Here is a 15,032-nt window from a genome sequence, read left to right on the forward strand (position 1 = left end):
AGCCCCAAACCTCTCCTTTCCAGGAAAAGCTATTTCTGCATAGAACAGGGGTCGGCCACCTGTGGCTCTGGAGCCGCAGGTGGCTCTTTTATCCCTCGGCTGCGGCTCCCTGTCCCTCAAAATATGCGTCCCAGCTGCCAATGTGCGATACCTGCCGCCATGCGATTTATTAAGGTTTTCGACCCATCTTGCTTTTTTTCCCCCGGAGTTCAAAATGTTTTTGTTGCATGCAGAAATAAAAATGTGTTTTCTCTGTAGTTCACTGATTTCATAGTGATTTAGTTAGTTTAGTTTAGTTAGTTTAGTTAGTTTAGTTAAGTTTCATAGTGCTATAGTTATTTTATACATTGCATCAAGGTAAAAAAAATAATAATATATGTAGCGCTATCTTCATTTTAGATGTCAAAAAAAGGTTTGGGGGGCTCCCAGTGTTTTTTTTTTCTGTGGGAGACGGATCCAAATGGCTCTGTTTACGGTTGCCGACCCCTGGCATAGAAAGTTGGCAGATCGAGGTATTTGCCTAAAGACAGAGAGATCGAACTTGGTTATGGCTTGTGGCCAGCTGACAAGCACCTGCGAGCATGGAATTTGAAGAATGGAGTAGTCAATAAGCCACGATAATTTTCACAGGTTCAGGCCTCTCATCTGACTTTCCATCTGATTGCAGGGTATGTGTGAACAGAAAGCAGGTTTACTAGTATCTTGTTCATCTAAAGCACATGAAAAACATTTGCAGGAACTGGGTACGTCTAGTTTAATGAAAAGAAGGACTAGGGGAGACATGATAGCAGTCTTCCAATATCTCAGGGGTTGCCACAAAGAAGAAGGAATTAAAGTATTCTCCAAAGCACCTGAGGGCAGGACAAAAAGCAATGGGTGGAAACTAATCAAGGAGAGAAACAATTTAGAACTAAGGAGAAATTTCCTGACAGTTAGAACAATTAACCAGTGGAACAGTTTTCCTCCAGAAGTTGTGAATGCTCCAACACTGGAAGTTTTTAAGAAGATGTTGGATAACCATTTATCTGAAGTGGTGTAGAGTTTTCTGCCTAAGCAGGGGGTTGGACTAGAAGACCTCCAAGGTCCCTTCCAACTCTGTTTATTCTATTCTATTCTATTCTATTCTATTCTATTCTATTCTATTCTACTCTATTCTACTCTATTCCATTCCGTTCACTTATTTATTAAATTTATATGCCGCCCGTCTCATTGTCAAGCAACTCCCCGTAGCTCTCAATCACTTGACCCCTTTAGGAAAGCATTTGCATAAAAAAAGTGAACCAAATCAGGTATCCCCCCCCCCAGCTTAAATTTAGCACTGAATTCATAATCCCAGGCTTGTAACTCCGTATTTTATTAGTCTTTCTTTATCAACTTGGAATTTTCCAATTGTGCAATTTCCCCCCTTTTCACAGACCATGCTTGCCATTTGGGTTCCCCCCCCCGCCTCATTACTGCTTCTACCCCCCCCAAAAGGAGCCTTTTCAAAATAAGTATCCTGCCCCCCCCAAAAAAAGGTCGCTTAGAAAAAGTTGAAGCAGAATTCCTCTTGCGACGGCCTGAAGTTAAAAGAGGAAGGGTCTGTTGATATGAGACAAGCTGGGGGCTGACAGCAAGAAGGTTCTGGAAGGTTCTGGAAGGTTCTGGCTCCTTCTGCAGACTTCCTGAAGACTTGGCTTCTCTTCTTCTGAGTCTCTTCGTTCACTTCTGTGATGTGAGCTGCTTTTGAAGCTGAGAGGGGTGGAAGGATAGAGATGGAAAGATCAACGCAAACACTTGCAAAGGCTGATACATGCTACGCTCGGTCTACTCTAGTATTTGCCCTGGATTGTCTCGCTAGCTCAACTAGTTGGGCTGTTCTGACTGAGGCTTCCCAAGAGAATGAAGCAAACTCCTTGTCCCGACAAAAACACCTTTGATTAATTGACTGTGAATTCTGCTCATTCACACCCAGCAAAGTCTTTCGAGGGAGGATTTAGTCACAGACGTCATCTAGCTTGGAGAGCTGCCAGACCAATATCTGCAGAACTTGGCAAGGAGGCTCGGAGAGCACAAACCAATTAAGCGAACTAATTGTCTCCTGCAAACTCCACTCCTCTTTCGCTCCTCTTTTATTTCCTCTGGGAGGGGCCATTCATCGTCCATCTGTGTCCTTACTCTCAAGGCGACCCCTGTTCTTTAGCTGTTCTCTTCATCTGGCAACTCTGCGCATGCGCACACTGGGAACAGGCTCCAGCTGTTCCTCTGCCTCACTGATGTCTGACTGAAGGCAGTTGATAACTGGCATACGGCACTGATCCCCTCTCTGCCTCCGACGCAGAGCCTTCCCCAGACTCCAGGACTGGCCCATCTTCCTCCCCAACCTCCTCACTGTGCGAATCTGCTGCCAGCTCTGCTGACGGGGCCCTACATGGAATCTGTAAACTGAAAATAAGCTGGAAAACTTGGATTAAAAAAGAAATCTAATAAATAAATAAAGAGGCCCCTTCTCCTTACCTGTTTGCAAGAGCTTCAGCTGCTTCTGCCTTTCCTCCGCCATTTTTGCTCTGTAGTCGCCAAACATCAGACGCATCACTTGACGTTTCTTCGCCAACACTGCTTTTTTGCTGCGCAATGTCTTGATGGCACGGAGAGCTTCCTCCACTAGAAAAAATAGAATAGAATACAGAATAACAAGAGTTGGAAGAGACCTTGGAGGTCAGCTAGTCCAATCCCCCCCACTCTCGCCCAAGCAGAAGATCCTACACCATTTCTGACAGATGGCAGCCCTTTCTCTTCTTGAAAGCTTACAGTTGTCAGGCTTCCGAAAGCTGCCCTAATTAATTCATGAGCCTCAAGCCAAGTTTCGAAAGAAACCCAGTCATTTATTTGGAACACCATTTCGGCAATACCCCATTGCAGTCAGATCTGACCTCATTGAAATTATGGCTGAACTTTGCCCCCGTTTCTTCCGTCCCCTCAGTCTGTGTCATAAATCACATTCTCCTACGAGGTGCACGCCTCACAAGCCTGCTGTAATAATCTGAGATCCGACTCTTGCCGAAGGTATGCGTGAAATGCGCTCCCCCGCCCCTTCCTCACCATGGCAACTTGATCACAGTCATGCAAATGCTTTATGAGTTGACACCAGTGAGGAAGCACCCACAACTTCCGAAAGCAAATTCTGTACAATTGGTCGATTGTTTTCACTGTCAGGAAATTTCTCCCTTATTTCCAGGTTGAATCTCTTCCTTGATCAGTTTCCATCCATTATTCCTTGTCTGGCTTTTGGGTGCTTTGGAGAATAGCTTGACCCCTCTCCTCTCTATGGCAACCCCTCAAATATTGGAAAACTTCTATCATGTCCACCCAGCTAAAACTGCTTTACCCTTCACCCCCAAAGGGTCATTGATCCTTCCTCAAAAGGGACTCGAGGGTCAAGGACATGGATGATCTCAGGAGGACGTGCAGCGAAAATACACCTTCAGGTGTCACGTAGTGACTGTCAGTTCATTCAATGCCCATGTGATTCAGTGAAGAGCTGCAGTGGTTCACTTCACAACCGTGTCAAAAAAAGGTGGGAATCACTTAACCGCTGCCTTTCTGAGCCATGGAAATTCTGGTGGCCGTTAAGTCGAGGACTGCCTGAATACCTATTTAAGGCGATGCAAAATTAAATACGACCAACACTTTTAAAACCCACTGAGTGGATAAATGCAGCCGATCCATTTTCTCCCCAAGACAAAATTCAGAAAAGGGAAGAAGTTTGGTTGTCACTTGGTATCTCAATGTCATGAGATTATTGTAATACGCCCTGCATTTTAAACTCTCCTTGAGAGGATGTTGACAATCCTGGAAGGAACATCCTCAAAATAATAAACGAATCAGGACTCTTCCATTGTGCAATCAAGGTCAATGAAAGGATGAGTGTAAGCGATTGGGAAAGAGCTCAATCTAAAAACAGGAAGGACTGCGGGAACAAGAGGTTCCTAGATAACAGAATAACGGAGTTGAAAGGGGACCTCTGAGGTCTTCTAGTCCAACCCCCTGGCTCAAGCAGGAAACAATAACGTTTCAGACAAATGGTTGCCCAATCTCTTCTTAAAAACTTCCAGTGTTGGAGCATTTCTGGAGGCAAGTTGTTCCACTGATTAATTGTTCTCACTGTCAGGAAATTTCTCCTTAGTTCTAAGTTGCTCCTCTCCTTGATTAGTTTCCACCCATTGCTTCTTGTCCTGCCCTCAGGTGCCTTGGAGAATAGCTTCACTCCCTCTTCTTTGTGGCAGCCCCTGAGATATTGGAAGACTGCTCTCCTGTCTCCCCTGGTCCTTCTTTCTCTTAAGCTAAACATGCCCAGTTCCTGCAACCGTTCTTCATATGTTTTAGCCTCCGGTCCCCTAATCATCTTTGTTTTTCTTCTTTGCACTCTTTCTAGAGTCTCCACATCTTTTCTACATTGTAGTGACCAAAACTGGATGCCGTATTCCAGGTGCGGCCTTACCAAGGCATTATAAAGTGGTATTAACCCTTCACAGGATCTTGATTCTATCCCTCTGTTGATGCAGCCTAGAACTGTGTTCTAGGCTACATAATAGCTAGGTTTTTTTTCTTTCCATTAGATTCCCAGTCTAATGTGGAGCTTTTCCAGCCAAATACAGATCAGGCCTAAGACTGCTGATCTTTTTTTGAGATGAATCAATTCAAGGTTGGCTGACTGCTGCCACCTGCTGATCCCTACGTGGCTCTTAGTGGGGAAGAATCCTTGCCTAGCATAAATAAACCTCGGATAATCGCAGCCTTGAAATCTGCCCCCGCCCCCCCAGGACAATGATGGCAAACCTTTTCGGCACAGAATGCCCAAACTAGAATTCATGTGAATGTGTGCATGCCCAAACACAGGAAACCCGAAGTCCAGCTGGCTGATGTGCAGCTAATCTTCCAGTTTCAGGAAGACACATGTGCCCTGGCCAGCTGGGCTTCGCATGCGTTAGAGCACCGGAAACCCAAAGGCCAGCTGGCTGGTGTGCACATGCCAGTTTTTTGGCCTTTTTCCGGGGTCTTTTTCGGCACCCGCAAAGACCAGCTGGCGCACGCCGGAAACCAGAAGAGAAGCTGGCAATGGCGCACATGCCCACAGAGAGGGCTCTGCGTACCATCTCTGGCACGCATGAAATAGCTTCACCATCACGGTTTTAGGAGGTCCCTAAAATCATGAAGACTTCTTTGTTCTCTCGGGCCTCGGGTCGAGATGGATGGGAGCCCTTGTTGGGTGTGGTCCTTGTTATTTCTGTGTCCATCTGCATAGATTTATCGGACCCCCATCTTGGTTTGGCTTCTATTGGCTTATTCTTTTTTTTTTTGTAGGGTGATGTATTGTGACCTGCCCAGAGTTAGATGGGGCTGGAGGGGAGGGGGAGGGGGGCTCAGTTGAATTAAATAACTAAGCAAATGATTTGATTGCAAGCAAGCTCACTCACTCTGTTTTGGAGAGGATTTTTGAGTCTTCAGGCCGAGTTCCAGCTGTTCCACACACCAGTCTACCTCCCTCTTCAATTGATCATCTGGCTGTTACATTCAGTGGGAGGGAAAACGAGAATGAGTTGAGCATGATACTGCCAGCTAACTACACACACACACACACACGTTTTTTAATTTTTTTAATTTCAAAACATATAACCACATGTATACTATTACATAGCCAACATGCTATAGTATTATTAAATGTTTACATCAATTCATCTTACCATCAACTCCCAAAAACAATAATTGGCTCTTCTGCTCTCCATACACCATATTTCTATCTTATCCATCACTTTCTTCTCCCTCTCTCCTCCCTCTCCCTACCTCCTTTCTTCCCTCTGTCATCCTTCTCTTCTCTACTTCCCCTTCCTCTCTCCTTCTCCTCTCTCCCCTTTCCACTCCTTCTTTCTCTCCTCCTCTTCCCTCCCCAGCCCCCTCTCCTATCCCTCTCTTCCTCCCTTACCTCTCTCCTCTACTTCCCACTCTTCATCTTATTTACTTGGTGTATTTCAGCTTTTGAGCGAGCTCCATTTTATGTTGATGGTATTTATAATTCCTTTTCAGTATACATATTTAATTTTAACATATATCTTCTTCAGAAAACCATATTTTTATTTTTAATGTTGCCTTTGCTATGTTTGTGTCTATTTATTTATCAGCACAAATACAACACACACACACACACACACACACATATATATATATAGAGAGAGAGAGAGAGGGAGGGAGGGAGGGAGAGAGGGAGGGAGGGAGGGAGGGAGGGGGAGAGAGTCATTATACTTTTAAATCTCCTACCTAATTTTGGCTGTGTTACAATTCCCAGCTATTCTCATCATTATGTTTATATAATTATACATCCTTACACGCCCCCACTTTGCAATTCTGTCTTTAAATCTCAATAACTACTTCTTTTTTAAAAAAGAAAAATGCTTTTTGTTTTAAAGATATGAACATTCCATCTTTCCTTAAACAGTGTGTCGTCTGGGTCAGTGGTGGGATTCAATTTTTTTTTACTACCAGTTCTGTGGGCGTGGCTTGGTGGGTGTGGCATGGCTTGGAGGGCGTGGCTTGGTGGGTGTGACAGGGGAAGGAGAAAAAACGACCGTTTTTCACACTTACAACCTTCGCAGCATCCCCATGGCCACGTGATCAAAATTCATACGCTCGTCAACGGACTCATATTTACGACCGTTGCAGTGACCTGGGGGTCATATGATCACCTTTTGCGGCCTTCTGATCAGCAAAGTCAATGGGGAAGCCGGATTCAATTAACAACTGGGTTACGAACTTATCGAATGCAGCGATTCACTTAACAACTGTGGCGAGAAAGGTCGTAAAACCTTTCTCGTGAAATATCACGAAATCTGGGACAAATGGGTACCGATGGTTAGAAATGAGGGGAAAAGGCTGGGACGGAAAAACACAAGACAAGTTAAGAATTGGAAAATATGGTATTAAGAATGTGGGATAGGTAGGAATTGGGTTATGCATTTGTACGATTAGTAATTATATAAAAGGAAGGATCAACGGACAGGTCATCGGACTGACTACACATACCTATGTAATGGATATAAAATGTAATCATTGTAAGATCTAATTACTACATGGAAACGTTTATGCCAGAACTAAGTCCAATGTTTTTAATGTTTATATAATAAAAAACTTTTTTTTTTAAAAAAAAGAAAGGTCGTAAAACGGGGCAAAATTCACTTAACAAATGTCTCCCTTAACAACAGAAATTTCGGACTCAATTGGGGTCATAAGCTGAGGACTACCTGCACTGATAAATGACTGTAGACTTAAGGTGAAAACTTCTGCACCATTGATTACCAGACTACAAGTCCTTAACTCACTCCTTGTCTTATCCCACGTTCAACTTGGTCTTTACGTGCCTGTAACACCTCAGCTTGTTCAGACGTTCCTTGACCGCCAAGCTTGTTGTCACCGCGTCCTTTGTCAACGAGTGCTACTTTTGACAGTGACGGTTTCTTCTTCTTTTTTCTCTTAGATGGTCCACCAGCTGCTACAACCGATTCTTCTGCGGCAACCTCTGTTGAAGCTGTGTGCCAATGATTTTTTTAAAAAAAAACTTTAGTCATTTGCTATTTTTAATCGACAACATTAGATTCATATTACTTTGCATCTCTTTCACCTACCTGAATGAAGTATTTTTCATTCTGTACAATTATTGTTGTACAATTAATGCATTGCAGGTAGTCCTCGTTGAGTGCCCAACTCGCTTAACAACTTATGACAGTGCTGAACTAAGGGGACTTAGCAATAGCACTTAAGACTCGTTTTACTGACCTCGGAAGGATGGAAGGCTGAGTCAACCTTGAGCGAGCCAGGATCGAACTGCAGGCAGCTGGCAGTCTGCAAAAGTAGCCTGCAGTACTGCATTCTAACCACTGCACCATTCGAAATCTTCGCTGCTGGCTTCCAACGAGCAAAGTCAACGGGGAAGCAAATGGTAATTACGCACCCACAACATGCTGTGATTGCACAGGATTGGCCCAACATCAGCGATGGGGACTGCCACAACTGCTGTCGTAAGCCAGTGCGGTCATGTGACGTTGTACTTTACAACTGCATTGCTTAGCAGTGGAGTTGCTGGTCTCAATTACCATAGTTAAGCAAAGACTACCTATAGTAATGGGGTTATACCTATAGATGGGGATTGCAGCCAAGAAATTAAAAGAGGCTTGCTCCTGGGGAGGAAAGCAATGGCAAATCGAGACAGCATCTGTACAAGTATAGTGTGAAATGTAACACCACATATTGTCTATACTGTTTGCTTTTTGCTCCAAGGAGGAAAACTGCTGGGAAGCAGGGGCAGATTTGTTTTCCCATGTTTTCCTCCCCAAAAGCTAGGTGCATCTTATACTTCGGAGCGTCTTATACTCCGAAAAATACAATAATTAAAACCTAGTGGTCCCCGTACCTGCTTGGGTGGCTTCCAATCTTGGTACCTCTTGCATAGGATGTTCTTCACTGCACCTGCTTACACAGTCTTTCTGGTCATCTCTATCAGGTGTTGAAGAGGCTGATCTCGCAGCTTTTTTGGATGAATCGTCTCTCTCTGGAGCTGCTTCTGCTGAAGCTCCAGAGCCAGGATTTATAGCATCACCTGAAGGCGAGGAAGCACCTGGAATGGTGAAATTGAAAGCAAAGCCAGGCTGCTGTGTGGGGAAGTCCAACGTCCTAGCGGGACCGTTACCAGTAAACTGTTCTCCGGAGTCACCCAACCCATGTTCTTCCGCCGTGGTTCCATCCGTTTCTTCCGTGGTTCTTTCAGGCAGGACGAAGTTAAATTGGAAGTCATTATCTGACGATGCAAGCAATGAAGTGGACGCTGCCGAAGGGCTGTCGGATTGCTGCTTCCTGTACACCATGCTGCCCAAAGTAAGGCTGTTCCCTTGTTGAATTTCTACCTTCACGGGCGTCCCACCTGCAGGTCAGAAACAGAAACATGGACACCCCCACTGAATTACCAAAGCATGCTCAACCCATCACGTCAAATTACATAACCTTTTAAAAAAATAAAAACCACATTTTATATGTCATTAGCCGATAACCCGGGTTATTTATTTATAGGGGGGGAAATGTCCGGACCAAACGTAATTTCTAATGTTGGATTTTCCCTCTTACCAGAGGGAGCTCCTTTGTGGAGTACTGTGAAGCTGTTACCATTTTACGGCAGTACAATAGAAGCCATTTTAAGGCACAACAGGCTGCATCTTAACAGAACATACATCCCCAGGGGTGTTAGGAGTGTCCTAACCCCACAGTATTTTTTTCCAGAGAGTAATTCATCTGTGTACCAAGTTTGGTTGAAATTGCTCATTTAAGGGCCATAGCCCCATTACAGTTATATGTCGATGTCTACCTGTATTTGCCTGCTTCTCTAATGGAAGATCAAGCTCCGATGTGAACAGCAGCAAAAACAAGCAACCCAAGGCTTCAGCAGATAGAAGAAACCGGGAACAGCCTTACAGAAAAGGGTATATTCCTTCCAGATTATCAATGCCTGAAGCTTTTGCAGAATTTTCCTCCTCTGCTTCCTTATCTGTCTGTTCTGTTCACATGAGCTGACCATCGCCATTTCTTTTGGCCATATCCCTAGCTGCTAATGCAGTGGCTGGATCTCAGAGAAGACAAGGCCAGGTGTCAGTTCGGGCAAGTGCAGAATGGATATTTCATCCAAAGAAAAACTGAAGAGCTCCCTTTTGACTGAAGCGATTTCCATCCATTTTTTCCCCCACCCAGCAGTCTCACCGATGTCCATCTTTGCTCCCTAATGTTCATTCAAGGAATGGGATTCTACCCTTGTTGTCTTTTGCAGCTGGCCCCCTTTGCTTAATCTTGTCTGAGCGGGTGCCTTTCCAGTTGTTGAGCTTCAGATCCCTCCTCGTCTGCCAGCATGGCCGCAGACAGCAAAAATGAAAGCTGTAAATCATAATGTGGGGAAGGCCTCAAGTTACAGAAGGCTGCTCCAGCTGACTCTGCAACAGCTGCCAGGGGCTTCTAAATAGCATGATAAACTGGATGACGTTGTCTCGCTAAGTAGGCATTTCGTTCTGTAACTTGGGGTCTTGGCTAGGGACCATGAAATAAAATTCCTTATAACACCAGGCTTGAAATTTTAGGCCTGGATAACACTGAACTATGCAGTCTACGTTCCGACCTAAGCTTTATACACAAGATTATCTGTCATAACGTCCTACCTGTTGGCGACTACTTTAATTTCAACCGCAATAACACAGGGGCTATCAATAGATACAAACTAAATATAATCCACTCTAATCTTGATTGCAGAAAATACGACTTCAGCCATAGAGTAGTACATGTCTGGAGCACTCCACCTGATCCTGTTGTTAGTTCCCCTAACCTCCATACCTTTTACCTTAAACGGTCTACCGTGCACCTTACATGTTTCTTTAGAAGTCCCTAAGGGGGCGTGCATCAGCGCATCAGCGTGCCTACCGTCCCCATTTATACCTACTCATTTTATGTGCGTATGGCTAGGTTTTGCTTACTTATATTCATTTATTTGTGCCATTTTTTCCATGTGTCCATGTCTATACTGATATTTGTTTCCTTGTATTTGTTGACAAACAAAACCAACAAATAAATGTTGTTTGGATTGAGGACAAAGATGAGCCACTTTCAGAAAGCTGCACCTTCTACCTGCAGAGATGCTGTATGAGTGATCTGTCCTCAAGCCAAAGGAACCTTTCTCTGCCCTCACAGCACGCCAGATTAAAAAGAGGAAAGGAGAGCAAAAGGAAGCAAGACTTTTTAAAGGGAAGGATCATTGACATGCGGAAGGCATGACAAACCCATATAGGTGATGGCTATAGCAGGTTAAGAACCAAAAGACATGTACCCTGAAGACACAGATAAACCTCTAGTGTAGCGGTCATCAACCCACGGCTCTTGGCTCTTTCATCCCTCTGTTATGGCTCCCTGTTGCCGGTTGGTGCCACAATTTTGAGAGAAGCTTCCGGTTGGGAGGGGGGAAAGCACAGTGCGCCAGGAGGAAACTCTAGGGCAAGGGGCGGGTTTTCCGGTCAGCTCCACAATTGATAGGGCTTTCGGTTAGGACAGGTAGAGGAAAAAGGACGCCGCACTAGGAGGAGACTATGGTGGGGAAACCGGACTTCTGGTTGGCTCCAGAATTCTGGTTAGGACCTTTGTGGCTCTTTGAGTGTTTAAGGTTGCCAACCCCTGCTCTAGTGGCCTCAACGACTCCTTAAAAGAATGCAAATGACCAGCTGTCCACAAGGAATATATATCCTTCCATTCCCCACCACCCAGTCAAAGCTGAAGAAGCTTCTTGGATGACAAGCAAAACCTCTTCAAAAGAAAAAGGAAGCCCAGTTGTCTCCTGAAAAATCACCTTTGGGACAACAGTGACCTGGATGACTTAAGAATCTCCATACACACGGAGGAAAGATTTGGGAGAAGTAGCATGAGTGAGTGACTGACACAAAAGGCAAAGACCTGACAGCTCACCAGCTTTTGCTGTTCTCTCGTTTTCTTCAGCCATTTTGAGACGGTAATCTCCAAAGACATGGTGCATCATTTGCCGCTTCTTCACAAGGGGAGCTTTACGGGAGCGCAATACTCTAAGGATGTGCCGCGTTTCATCGGCTGCTCTCGGAGATGAAGAATGTAAAAGTTATTCATGTCATGGCATTACAAGTAGTCCTTGAATTGTGACTAGTCACTTAGCAACTGTTTGACCTCCTCAGAGTAAATTACAACCCCAGTTTTGAAGTTCCAATGGCTATTCCCTTGTGGTCATGTAATTGCATTTTGGATACTTTTCAAGCAATCCACATTTACGTCCTTTTGCAATGTCACGGGACCATAATTTACAGTTTTCGCCAGAAAAATGGCATTAATTTCCTGTTCCTGTGCTCTACAGCAGGGTTTCCCATCCTCAGCAACTTACGTGTGTTGTTCAACTTCCAAAATTCCCAGGTCAGCCTACTGGGTAGAGAATTCTGGGTATTGAAGTCACGTATCTTAGAAATGCTGAGGTTGAGAAACACCGCATGGTTTCAAATGGTTCCGCTAGAAGAGGTTTTATTATTTACAACCTACCTTGTTTTGGAGTTGGGTTAAGGCGCAAAAGGCCAGTCTCCAGTTGAGTGATGCACCATTCCAGTTCATCCTGAAATGTTGGTTTGGGAGCCTGGATCAATGGAAAATGTACACGCATTAAGGGCCGGTGTTTTTTAAAAAGTGATTTGCACATGCCTGTGTGCAAAACTTAAATAACCTTTAAATCCCAATAGTGTTGGTTGTGGCAAAATTGCCGTGCTTGCTAATATTCATTGCCCAACAGAGTAATTAAAATTGCAGGAGTCTTAATGTTTAGACAGTTAGCTATTTCTGGAACTTTTATACTGCTTTAATCTTAAGCAAATCAAAGCAGTTTGCCACATCTATTGCCATAAGGAATACACATCTTACCTCTTCCATTAAGAAAGTTTGCACTTGTTCACATAAAATCTTCAGTTATTTTCTCTCCCGTTTGCCTAGTAATACAAGGTGAAACAAGAACATTACCATGAAATCTCCCCTCCCCCAATGCCCAACGATGTTTGCTACATATCTGATAAGCATTTCTGGGAGTGACATTTTTTATATTGTGTGGATAGCTTTACAAAGTTCTCTTAAGTTTTTTTTTTCCTATTCCATTTTTCCTTTATGTTAGTAATAACATTGCAGTATGTCATTATGACCAAAATATTAAAACCCTCAGGTATTCAGATCAAGATTTCTTTAAAATTTGTTTTCTTATAAACCAGCCCGCTTCATTGCTAAACAAGATCTGAACTATAGATAGATAGATAAATACATAGATAGATAGATATAGATAGATAGATATATTAGATATAAATATAGATATATTAGTGTATTATGAACTGCCCAGAGTCATTGGAGTCAGGTGGCATCAAACCAAACTAAATTATAAACAACGAAATGACAGGAGGCTCCAGAATGACTCTACTGAGAGCATCAAATCATTGAAACGGCAGAAAACAAGCAATAAGAAACAAAGGAATCTACTTAGTTCCAGATACTCCATTTATTTAGACTATCAAGAATTTTTGGGGTCAATTTAGTGCAGTGGGGAAGGAGACTGTGAGAGTTCTAGTCAGGTCTTAGGCATAAAAGCCCAGCTGGGTGACTTTGGACCAATTCACCTCAAAAGATTGTTGTTCTGGGGGGAAAATAGCAGTATTGAATTAACTAAAATATATTTAAATCTACATATATAAATATATTTATAAATATATTAAAATCTAATCATTTTAATATCCCTTTGGGTGCAGTATTTATGTTTTTAATTGTACGCTTCCCAGAGTCTGTGACTTGGCTGGCCTGTAAATATGATACATAATAATAAATTACACATGCATACTTTTTTTGCAAGAAAACGGAGCTTATTCTCAACACAAATACATTTTTGCTCCAGGGCAATGTCATACCTCTATTTGCAGTTCTCTTTCGGGTCGCTAAAATGCAAACAGAAAGGATTCCACTTTAAAATTAATCAGTTTGCAAACAGAATTCCTCACCACCACCATCCTCCCGTATTAATAATAAAGGAGAAGGAGTAGTAATAGTAATAGTAGTAGTAGTAGTAGTAGTAGTAGCAAGTACGAAGTTAAGGGAGGACCGAGAAGTAAAACAGCGGCTTGCTAATATAAGCCTAATCTCAAATCATGCATCTGTCGCCCTAAAACAGGGAACCGGCCTGTCGGGCTCTTAATAATCTGCATTTATTGGAAACTGAAATTAAATGCACGCAAAAGCTTCCCGACTCCAGATCTCATGCCCGACCAGGCCGCGCTCCGTTTCCCCTCCCCTCTTAAATTTACAGATTCCTCCACCCTCACTCCAGTTCGGACTAATCCGCTGCGAAAGACGTTGGAGCCGAAGTCCAGTTTCTTAATTTAACTTAAATGTAAGTTACTCCATTGGGATCCCACCGCAAGCACGAGCAAGGGGGGGCCGGTCCGTCGCTGGACTGCTTCCCCCGTCGTTCCGGAGCCCGGAAAACTCAGTTCCGCCCGGAAGTCGTCCCTCCCTCTGATTGGCTGGGAGGTCAGCTGTTTTTTTTCCTCCTTCCTAAAAGAAGTGGATCTGTCTGTAAAACGGACTTGCAAAGGTGCTTTTTTTCAGGAGGCAACTGGATTTTCTTGTTTTTCTTTTGAAGATGTTTTGCTTCTCACCCAAGAAGCTTCTTCAGCTCTGACAGGATGGTGAGGAGATCCTATCAAAACTGAAGAAGCTTCTTGGATGAGAAGCGAAACGTCTTCAAAAGAAAAGAGACTTCAAAACGCCCAGTTGCCTCCTGAAAAAGCACTTTTGGTACAACCATGACTTGGATGACTGAGCATCTCTTGCAATAGGACTTCAAGGGGGTTTGGACTACAATTCCTATTCTCCACAGCCTGGGAATGTTTTGTTTAAGCTGCCCAAGTCTCCTTGGAGAGTTGGTTTTTCCTTACCACTCATTTTTTTTCTTAACTTGTGAAAGGGTAGATTTTTGCATTCACTTCTGTCATAAATGATCCAGTGTGGGATTGTCCCCCCCCCCACTTTTTCCTCTAATGTCGGGAAAGGTAGAATGAAAGAGAGGAGAGGATCAACAGTAAGGGGGATGCACTCAGCTACAGTAGGGATTAGGTAATGTTGGAAGATCTGAAGGACCAGATTAGACACTGATTATCCTGTAGAAAGTCTACCTACCTAATCGCTAGCAGTTAAAAATTACTTGATGGCACTAATCAATCAAAATCATCCCAGCAAATGGATTTGGTGGAAGTTTTAAATTCACAGCACGTCAAAAAGAAGGAAAAACCATGGCATGCAATGAAGCCAAAGATTCCTTTCTGTAAAAGGAACAGCACTGATTTCCCACCTTTGAATATGTCCTTCTTTGCCAAAAAACGGGTTTGACCACATCTCCCATCATTTCCGAGCCAACGGTGTTATTGAGTGATCATGGGTCT

At 43.6% G+C, this 15,032-nt stretch overlaps 2 protein-coding genes across 7 annotated transcripts in view; one reads left to right on the plus strand and one right to left on the minus strand.

Moving 5' to 3' along the window:
- The window catches only part of LOC309398746 (lysosomal dipeptide transporter MFSD1-like), a 332,444-nt gene that overhangs the window by 238,331 nt on the left and 79,081 nt on the right, over nucleotides 1-15,032 (plus strand). The gene's annotated exons all lie outside the window — the stretch shown is intronic.
- LOC309398747 (UPF0488 protein C8orf33 homolog) lies at nucleotides 1,478-14,095 on the minus strand. Of its 6 annotated transcripts, XM_081965923.1 has the most exons (10): nucleotides 13,503-13,882; nucleotides 12,481-12,545; nucleotides 12,109-12,199; nucleotides 11,515-11,652; nucleotides 8,717-8,947; nucleotides 8,441-8,626; nucleotides 7,353-7,558; nucleotides 5,457-5,544; nucleotides 2,497-2,643; nucleotides 1,478-1,731 (listed from the first exon to the last, which is right to left on the minus strand). In XM_081965923.1, the coding sequence occupies exons 2-10, from the start codon at nucleotides 12,487-12,489 to the stop codon at nucleotides 1,523-1,525; spliced, it is 1,305 nt and encodes a 434-aa protein (XP_081822049.1). In that variant the 5' UTR covers nucleotides 12,490-12,545; nucleotides 13,503-13,882; the 3' UTR covers nucleotides 1,478-1,522. The 6 variants fall into 6 exon arrangements, with proteins under 6 accessions (XP_081822049.1, XP_081822046.1, XP_081822047.1 ...); XM_081965920.1 differs by lacking the exon at nucleotides 13,503-13,882 and adding an exon at nucleotides 13,890-14,095 and having other exon boundaries at nucleotides 8,441-8,947; XM_081965921.1 differs by having other exon boundaries at nucleotides 7,392-7,558; nucleotides 8,441-8,947.

Source organism: Natrix helvetica (assembly GCF_964273705.1).
Source record: "Natrix helvetica genome assembly, chromosome: 13".
Classification (NCBI taxonomy): domain Eukaryota; kingdom Metazoa; phylum Chordata; class Lepidosauria; order Squamata; family Natricidae; genus Natrix; species Natrix helvetica.

What these genes read in the sequence shown, in the direction of transcription:
- LOC309398747 (XM_081965920.1), bottom strand. An exon ending in AAAATCCTCTCCAAAACAGA is followed by an intron (nt 2,644 to 5,456) that starts GTGAGTGAGCTT and finishes TATTTTTTCTAG; the next exon opens with TGGAGGAAGCTCTCCGTGCC. An exon ending in GCTGAAGCTCTTGCAAACAG is followed by an intron (nt 1,732 to 2,496) that starts GTAAGGAGAAGG and finishes CACCCCTCTCAG; the next exon opens with CTTCAAAAGCAGCTCACATC.